This window comes from Etheostoma spectabile, chromosome 4 (genome assembly GCF_008692095.1).
Source record: "Etheostoma spectabile isolate EspeVRDwgs_2016 chromosome 4, UIUC_Espe_1.0, whole genome shotgun sequence".
NCBI lineage: Eukaryota > Metazoa > Chordata > Actinopteri > Perciformes > Percidae > Etheostoma > Etheostoma spectabile.
Window position 1 is genome coordinate 33,562,872 of NC_045736.1, and position 9,697 is coordinate 33,572,568.

General features: G+C 44.1%; 1 protein-coding gene across 1 annotated transcript in view; it reads right to left on the reverse strand.

Annotated features, from left to right (window-relative positions):
* LOC116688228 (copine-9) overlaps positions 1-9,697 on the reverse strand; it is a 206,748-nt gene that overhangs the window by 91,964 nt on the left and 105,087 nt on the right. The window contains exon 6 of the mRNA XM_032514085.1: positions 6,605-6,681. Coding sequence (XP_032369976.1) covers positions 6,605-6,681 — 77 coding nt within the window. The remainder of the gene's footprint in view (positions 1-6,604; positions 6,682-9,697) is intronic.

Here is a 9,697-nt window from a genome sequence, read left to right on the forward strand (position 1 = left end):
GGGGGCAATTTATGGTGCCACAGTGACCTGTAGATGTTTTCCAAGTTGTAATGGAAACTACTAGGGGATAATTGGACTCAGTGGGAGTGCTGCTACAGACCGTCCAGGATCACTCAGCTGTCACAGCTCTAATCCACTGAAGGCACGAGGGAAAGTGTGCTCTGATTTATTTTCTATGGGATGTTAGTGAATTGCTTCTCAAAGCATTTGTCTGGAATCTCCACTATGATCAATTGGAAAGTCAGAGTCATTAAACGGCTACTATCACTTTTTTCCAACAACAATCGTTGACAATGGTCCAGTATTAAGAGAGATATCTGCAGTTGGCAATGGTAAAACAAGCTAACATGAAAGTTAATAGGAACATTTTCCAGTTTGTATTTACCTTCACAAAAAGGCTTGTTTTGTTGCTACAAACTATGTAAAAAGGCACAAGGACCCAAACGACAGTCAGATCCTAACACAAACTTCTGCTTTGCCCAAACTCATCCGACACATCGAAGGCAAAGCTACAGCTCCGATATTGCTTTCAGATTGTAATCCGAATCTTTCAGGTATGTGTCGTCACGCTGGTGTTCAACATGGGGTGGGCCAAATTTTTTTTGACATTTATGGGAAGATGGCGCCTGTGTTCGGCCGCGCATCAGCCACTGCTCTGCTCTCTAATACATTTCTGGTTCTCTCTGTGATTATCCTTGTGTCAATCCTTTCAACTACCAGAAATGTCTCTGCAATCATACAGTATGACCGGGACTCATTGCTCTGCATTAAGGTACATATGCAGGACTTTTGTATTACCTGGGACAGATTTTCTGAGTTTTTCCCTCCTAAACTGGAGTGCCACGCGTCATCACCGGAGTACCTGTTGCTTACTCGGCGCCGTGGTAGGAGAAGGAAGCGGGGATCTAGGGCTGGGGCCCAGGTCTGGAGGAGAAAGTGGCGATCTCGTGGTTTCCCATCTGGGCCAAATGGATCCAGAGCTCCTGGGAGTGAGCGATGCTTGAGGCCGGTCCCGGTCTGCGAGGACGTGGACTGTGTGTCATCGCCTGTGTGGAGCATCTCCGACTGGATCTTTCCCACCCGGCCTGTTTGCCGCCGCGCGCCCCGTCAGCGTGTCCTGAGTCCGGTTCTCTGTCGGACGGATCTTGCCATCCAGCCTGTCCCAGACCAGCCTTGGTCACACACCTGCCCTACCAGAATTGCACTTATAAACGCGCGCTCCATTGCAAGCAAGGCCTTTACCCTGAACAACCATTTTGCTAAGGAAAACTTGGACTTCCTATTTATTACAGAGACATGGCAGCGTGAGAACGAACACGTTCATCTTAAAGAACTATGCCCCCCGGACTGCTCCGTGTTTGGAACTCCCCGGCTTTCGCGTCGTGGAGGCGGCCTTGCGTTGGTCTTCCGGGATTTTTTCCGCTGCAGTTTGATGGACACCGCTTCGCCCGACACCGTTGAGCTGCAGATGTTTAAGGTTGGGAATCTACACCCCTTTTACTGTGTTTTAGTTTACCGACCCCCTGGTCCTGCACGCACATTTCTTGATGATTTCTCTGAGCTGTTAACATCTATCATTAAACTAGATCGCGTTTTAATCCTTGGGGACTTTAATTTGCATATTGATGACCTCTCGTGTTCGACTGCAGTTGAACTGTTGACAATTATGGATTCTTTCAACTTTGTGCAGCACGTTTCCGGCCCCACGCATAAAAGGCCACACGTTGACTGGTATTTTCTTGTGGCCTAAACATTGATAAACTGAGTGTTGATGATCCTCAAATTAGTGACCATTGTTGTGTTTCATTTGATTTGTCTCTTACCACCATGCCCGCGGTCTCTAATGTTGTAACACAAAAACGCATTATCAGTGAGACAACACTTAGTGATTTCTCTGCATCTTTTGAAACTTGCTCCTTCATTGATTGTGATGATGTTGATTCATTTGTGCAAAGTTTCAACGACCACTGTCTGTCGGTTTTGGATTTGGTAGCACCGGTTAAAAAGATTTCAGGTTCACAGAAGAAGGCCTCTCCATGGATAAATGACAATATTTGTAGCTTTAGGAGACAATGCCGGAAGACTGAGCGTCTGTGGAAAGCCACTAAATTAGAGGTACACAGACTCCATTTAAAAGACATGATGCTAGATCTAAATGAACTTATAAAGCAGGCCCGCTCAGCTTATTTTTCTAACCTTGTATCAGGAAATAAGAAAAATCCAAAAGTCTTGTTTGACACCATTGAAAAGCTTACTGCACCCCCAGCTCCTCCTGTGCCTGTGTACACACATGGATTGTAACAACTTTTTATATTTTTCTTGAACAAGTCATGACATTAGGGCCGTTAATCCTCCACTCATTCGTGTTTCTTTCACTGAGTTCTCTCAGTGTCGTCTTGGTCGTCCTCACTCCTGTCAGCTTACGGATGTGGAAGACCATAACAAGAAATATGAAACCGTCTTCGAGCCCAGTTGACATCGTCCCAACAAATCTATTTTTGAAAATATTTGATATCATCGGCCCCTGTGTGGAAAATATAATTAACCTGTCACTTAAATCTGGCACAGTTCCAAATTACTTCAAACACGCAGTGGTAAATCCGGTCCTTAAAAAGCCCAATCTTGACCCTTCAGAACCCAAAAACTACAGGCCCATATCTAAACTTCCATTTATCTCCAAAATCTTGGAAAAAGTAGTTGCATGCCAGCTGACCTCCTTTATGGAGCAGCACAACTTGTTTGATACTTTTCAATCTGGCTTTCGAAAATCTCACTCAACTGAAACAGCCCTAATCAAATGATGTGATGATGGCAGCAGACTCTGGCCGCTACACTGTACTTGTACTTCTTGATTTGACATCGGCTTTTGACACTGTGGACACGGTATTTGATCAATAGCTTCACAATGAGATGGACTATCAGATCTCCTTCTGTGTTCTCATCCTATATTGTGACAGAACCTTCAATCTTGCTGTAAATAATTTTCAGTCCGTGTGACAAATTTGTCTTGCGAGTGGCACAGGGTTCAGTTTTGGCCCTATTTGTTTATACTGTACATTTTGCCACTTGGTCAATTATCCGCTGTTTCAAAGATGTATCGTACCACTTCTACCTGACGATGTTCACTGTATTGTTCTTTTAATGATGCTGAATTTCACCGTTTGCCTCTGTTTCTAGAGTGTGTGTCCTCCATCAAAGACTGGCTGCCACAAACTATTTACAGATAAATTCAAACAAGACTGAAACGCTCATTTTTGCCCCAAACCATAAATCCCGCTTATCAAACAGCAGCTTGGCTCCCTGGGCCCTTCTGTCAAATCCAGCCTCAGAACCTGGGGGTTGTGTTTGACCGGAGCCATGTCCCTGGAGACACACTCAAAACAGCTTTTCGAAATTGTTTTTTTCACCTTAGGAACTCTCTAAATTCGCAAAATGTTGTCAAAGAGGATCTGGAAATGTAATTCATGCTTCATATCAACAGACTCGACTACTGCAACGCTGTTTTTACCTGTTTGAATAGTCTGCTTTAAACAAATTGCAAATTGTTCAAAATTCTGCTGCCAGACTTCTAACAGTGGCCCCCGAAGGTCTCATATTACTCCTGTCTGTTGGACCTCCACTGGCTCCCTGTAAAATTCAGGATTGATTTTAAGATTTTATTGCTGACTTTTAGAGCCTTAAACGTCAGGCCCCACATTACATCCTGGACCTTTTGAAGCCGTATTCCCCTGACCGCATTCTTCTTTCTTCTGGCCAGACCTGCTTGCGGTCCCTAACCCGTTATAAGACCCGAGGGGACATGTCATTCATTCTGTTGCTCCCAGACTGTGGAACACCCTGCCCCTGTCCTTGCGTCTTGCAGACACTGTCGTCCTTTTAAAAAAGATCTGAAAACTGTCTGTTTAAGAAGGTTTGGTTGATGGATTTTTGCTAGTGTCATTTTAATTTTATATATTTATATCATTTTATACTGCTTGTTTTTTTACTACTCTTTTGTACAGCACTTTGTGATTTTTATCTGAGAAAGCTCTTTATAAATAAACTTTACTTACTTACTTACTTACAAATGACTGTGAGGGTCTGTTCACAGACAGCAGCGATATGGATTGATCAAAGAGCAGAGCTCATGCCAGTTTGCTGTGTCAGTGGAACGTATGATGGGAAAACATCAAGCCTCCATCTACATATGGCTTTTGAATATTTCATCAGATGGAGTGCCAATAGATTTAGATTTAGAGGCCAAACACGTTAATAAACTGAGCCAGTTGATATGTAGGCTGCTCATTAAAAATCCTTTTGTCAAAGCTTATATGACTATACTGTGTGAAGTATTTGGTTTTGCTGAGATCAATGGCACAACCAAGCCAGAGGCCACAGCTCAGGAGGGCACGGATCAAATCCATTCACTCTTTCCTATCTGTGATACCTGGCACAGGGACAGGCTCGGCTCTCGGTTCACCATACCCAAATAAATTGGATGTGTGAAGTGTAAAGGCAGCTGAGGGAAACATAGCTGGAGAGCTGAGAAGCCCCAGTTGTGTGTGGTGTCTTGTAAGGTCCCGTATGTAGATTTGCAATCAAGTTTACTGTATATTTATTCTGAATTCTGTAAATGCCACAGTTTCACAGTCAAACAGTCACTGTATGCATAGTAGTTCACGGCAGGGGGCAAGGTGGGGTCGATGGCCTGTTCAGGTGCGCTCAATTTCCCATTGAATGTGATGTATAAAAGGAAAGGTGAGCAGGGCCTGGAGTATGCCCGGTTTTATAAGTGTGAATATTTCTGTGCATAGTTACTTTTCAGGTTTTGTGCGTACGCCATCTTGTGATATGAAAGCTATGTAGTCTTTTATACACAAAGCCCTTGCACATTCAGGAAACTTGCATGATTGCACATCACCTACTTCAACAAACACGCCGGCATACTCTCATTACCTGTGTTGTTGCTGTGCATGTTCCTCGCTGGCCACACAATACAGAAAAGGAGTCTCCTTATTACTTATTACTTAAGTAACTTATTTCTTATTACTTATCAGTAATTGGTGTAACATGTCAACCCAAGCCAGTTTGTCTGTTTGTGTTTGGAAATCCTAAATATCTGACTTACTGCAACCTTTCATAAGACTTCCAGTGTTACAGCAGCCACACTGCTTTATGAAGTAAATTAGCACAGCACAGAGCAGGTGATTGCTGTGAGAGACCAATATTTAGCTGCCCAAACAGTAGAGTGTGACTCGTAACTTAGTGCTCAAGGTGGGTTTCCCCTGTTATCCTGTCCTCCACGCACTAAATGCCACAGGCACTCCTCCTCTCCCAGCCAATGTCTGAAAATAGATCCTCGCCGTGGCTCGGATGCTGTCTAAAGCTCTAGAGAGAACAGAGCAGCAGGAGGAAATGGCTCACCCAGCTGTGTTTATAGCAGCACAGAGCATAACGTACCCTTCATGCTCTCAGTTGCCTTGGAAACCTGCCATCAAAAGAGGATCAATATACTTTTTTAACTTCCGTGTGTGTGTGTGTGTGTGTGTGTGTGTGTGTGTGTGCATCTTTGTGCTATGACTTCTATGAGCATTCAAATATTCTTCAGTTTTATTATCTCAACCATTACCATTTATTGAACAAGTGTTCAATAACTATTCCAATTTGTTGAGGCATCTATATGAACCGCAGACATATTTAGCAGTAACCAACAACTATTACAAAATGTCTGCTACAAAGTCACATGCCTCCTGATAACCATGTCCAGTGGTCTCCTAGCCTGGATGCCAGTCAAATTTTGACCCGCCCATAACATATGAGGTAGGGAAATTCGGTCTGGACATGATCTGTTGTGGAGCAACTATGCTCCAACCAGAGCTGGTTGGACCAATCAGATTGTCAGGGCGGACTTTATACGCTGATGGACAGATGATCAATAGTAACATAATCAACCACGTCACCACAGAGCGCTGGGGTTGAATTGGTTTACAACAAAGATGGCTGCTGCTGGAGAACTAACTGAGCTCAAAATGCTGGCGGCACAAGTCTAATTTAAGGCTCTCACAAATAAATGGTATGGGTAAATTATAGATCTTCTGAATCAACAGAGTGCCTTGAGTATTGAAGTTGTTGAGTTTTGTGTCTCTGATGTTCCTTCATGCCCCAGGGATAAAAGAAAGCATACAGGTTAAGTGGGAACATGTGTGTTAAATAAAAAAGTCCCCTTTCCAATAATACCAAGCACCATATTATAGAATATTGACAATATTGCTATCATGAGCCTGAACCAAACATACACAAGATTTCAAAAATAGAATTTAACATAGGGGGTTAGTAACTTCATGAGCTGAAAAAAGGGATTTCACTACCACCCCTGCACTGCTATCCTACGTTCTAGTACAAGGGGTGTATACCTTGCCAAAAAACAATGATACTGATCAACCCCCCTGGCTCATGGACTATTTGTGAATGTGTTTTAGCAGCGTCGGTGTGTATCAATTTGAACTGTTATATTATTAAAGAATGTGCTTTTAATTAATTTATTAAGATCAATGTGCTGCACAAACTTCCCAGAGGCCCCTGGGTGCTTCTCTCATATCTGGCCTCATTGTGTTGCTGTACTTACGAGAGTGTCCTTTCCAGCCTGCTGCCTGTTGAGCCGATGATCTCCCCCAATGTACAGAACATCTGACCCAGGAAGTCCTTGACATAGGAGAGGAGACCAGCATGCACTTATTCCTGTACAATACAGTCCAACTAGAGGCAATGGGTCATTGGACCAAGTGGGCAAAAGCCATGGGATATAGTTATAAACCAAACCAACCATGATCAGATTTAAAGTGGAGTGGTTCTGCTTTTATTTAACGGGGATGGTACCTGGCCAAGAACTACTTTTAGGCTCTCAAGCATCTTCCTGAGATGGTTACCAAACATGACAGCAGCAGGTGTAAGGATTGGGAGTTTGTGTAATACATCATAAAGCTATATGGTGTCCTATAGATCGTTGGTGTCAAAACGTTTTTACCATAGATAAGAAACGAGAAAAGCTGTCTCTAAAATGCAAGTGAAAGACAGAACAAAAGAAAGAAGCAAATTCTGTTTTGATTTCTGAGATTAGTCATAATCTCAAAAGTCCCAGGCCAGCCGAGATGGTCTATCATCTGTGGAACTTTGTGACTCTCTTCATTTTTACATACGAGTGGCAGGAAAACTATTCAGGAAATGTATTTCCAGCAGATAACAAGGAGAAATTAAAAAAGATGTCAGCTCACCTTCTGATTATCCAGTTGGGCAGGCAGGGAGAAAAGACGCACACAAGTTAGAGGACAAGCTGAAAAGACAGAATGAAAAATATCAAGTAGATATGCAAAAAAATAGTAGTTGTGAGCTGATCAAATGCTTTCAACATTAATTATTACTGTAACCACTGCACATTAAAACCCCAGTCATCATCTTGATTAATTTATACTTTTTATGCCAACGTTTGTGTTTTCTTTTTAGAATTATTTCAATTCTTTTATGGTTTTGTTATGTTTCTGTTTCCTGTTTTATTTTGGTAGTCTGGTTTTCTGACTTGTCTTGTCTGGTTTTACTTCCTGTCTGTTAGTTTTCCTGCCCTTGTGATTTTTTTATGTGTTTCACCTGTTCCCCAACCACAGTGTCAGCTGTCCCTCGTTTGCTCGTTACCTTGTGTATTTAGTCTTGTTTCTGTCTTTGTCTCTTGTGGGGTCATTGGGTCTGTGTGTCAGTTTTCAGTTGTAATCTGTGCTGTCTTTTTATCTGTGAATTTATTTGTGTGGTCTGATTTTTGTCATGTGCTCCTGTTTTGTATTACTTTTGTTTGTAAGTGTTTGCCTGCCTTCCTCTGGATGTTTTTTTCTCTCTCTCATTAAATCATCAAGCTCACTATTACCTTTGCCGTCTCTGCAATTGAGTCCAACTAGTCTCTGAGCCTTAATAGAATGATCCCACTACTCATGGACGCAGCAGGGACGAAGGGACCTGAGATGTCTGATGAACTTTGTGATTTAATTTGTGACCTGGTGGAGCTGAAGTCAAAGTGGATGGAGGCTAGCAGTGATTGCCAAAAAGGTGATTGTTGTCATTTGCTCATTAGAAGGTGTCAATTAAACCTCAGTAAAGGGACTCTGTTCCTACCTGGAAAATTGGTTTAATTTCGTCTCCAGTTCCTTCACCTTCTAACGGACTGTGTTTTTCCTAGCCTGTGAGCTCCACTAATGCTCCTCCTCAGATTCCCGGCCTACCTTAATGCCAGCTAGCACCCCCAGCCTGTCTGTTGCTAGGTCTGCTAGGCTTCAGGTTTATTTTGTCTGTCACCCTGCCTGCCTCTCTGTCTGTTTCTCCTGAACTTTTATTAGACTACCCCACTTCTACCTGGTCAGGTAAACCCCTGATCACCAGCGGTCCTTGGAGGGTACTTGTCTGCTTATATTTCATGGGACTTGTGGATGTTGCAGACAGAGGAAGGGTCAACATGGCTCCCAATGCCATGCCCTGAATCAACCTCTCTTCAGCCCAGTGACCATGCTGTCCAGTGTGCCTGAGCAGACTAGTGTTCCAGAGCAGACTAATGTTCCTGAGCTGTCCAGTGTTCCAGAGCAGACTAATGTCCCTGAGCTGTCGAGTGTTCCAGAGCATGCTGACTTCTGCTCCTGTTATCCTCTTGCCTGTCTTCAGCCCTGCTGAACCTTTACTGGCCTGCCTCTCAGAGGGGTTCAGCCTGCTCAGTCTCCAGAAGGGAGTCAGCCATCGCTGGCCTGCGTTCTCGAGAGGGTCTTTGACGGACTGCCTGGCCCCCAAAGGGGTTTCGCCCTTGCCACCAGCCCCAGGAGGGGTTTTGCCTTCACTGCCGGCCTCCAGAGGGGGTGTCTTCACGATCCTGAAAAACAAAGCTGACTAACTCTTAGATATGTAGGCTATATACCAAGAAAATTCATGAGTATTAACTGAGATATCCCATTATGTTGAATGGAGTCCTGTATGGGGCTCCAGTAGGGGACTCCGTAGTTCTGCTGGGGGACTTCAACGCACACGTGGGCAATGATGGAGATACTTGGGAGGAACGGCCTCGCTGATCTGAACCAGAGTGGTTGTCTTGTTGTTGGACTTCTGTGCTAGTCATGGATTGTCCATAACAAACACCATGTTCAAACATAGGGACTCTCATAAGTGTACGTGGTACCAGAGCACCCAAGGCCGAAGATCAGTGGATGGGGATACGTAGTAAGGGTAAATCCAGCTGACACGTTCTCTGTGGTGGAAGCAGAGCTGGAGGATGATGGGGGATTGGCGTCAATTTCCCTGGTGGAGGGCGCTGAGGTAGTCAAACAACTCCACAACGGCAAAGCCCCAGGGATTGATGAGATCCGTCCAGAAATGCTGAAAGCTCTGGCTGTGGAGGGGCTATATTGGTTGGCACGCCTCTTTACCATTGCGTGGAAGTCTTGGACAAGGCCTAAGGAGTGGCAGACCGGGGTGGTGGTTCCCCTCTTTAAAAAGGGGGACCAAAGGGTGTGTTCCAATTAAAGAGGTATCACACTTCTCAGCCTCTCTGGTAAAGTCTACTCCAAGGTGCTGGAAAGGAGGGTTCGGCCGATAGTCGAACCTCAGATTGAAGAGGAACAATGCGGATTCCATCCTGGTCCTGGAGCAACGGATCAGATCTTCACTCTCGCAAGGATCTTGGAGGGAGCCTGGG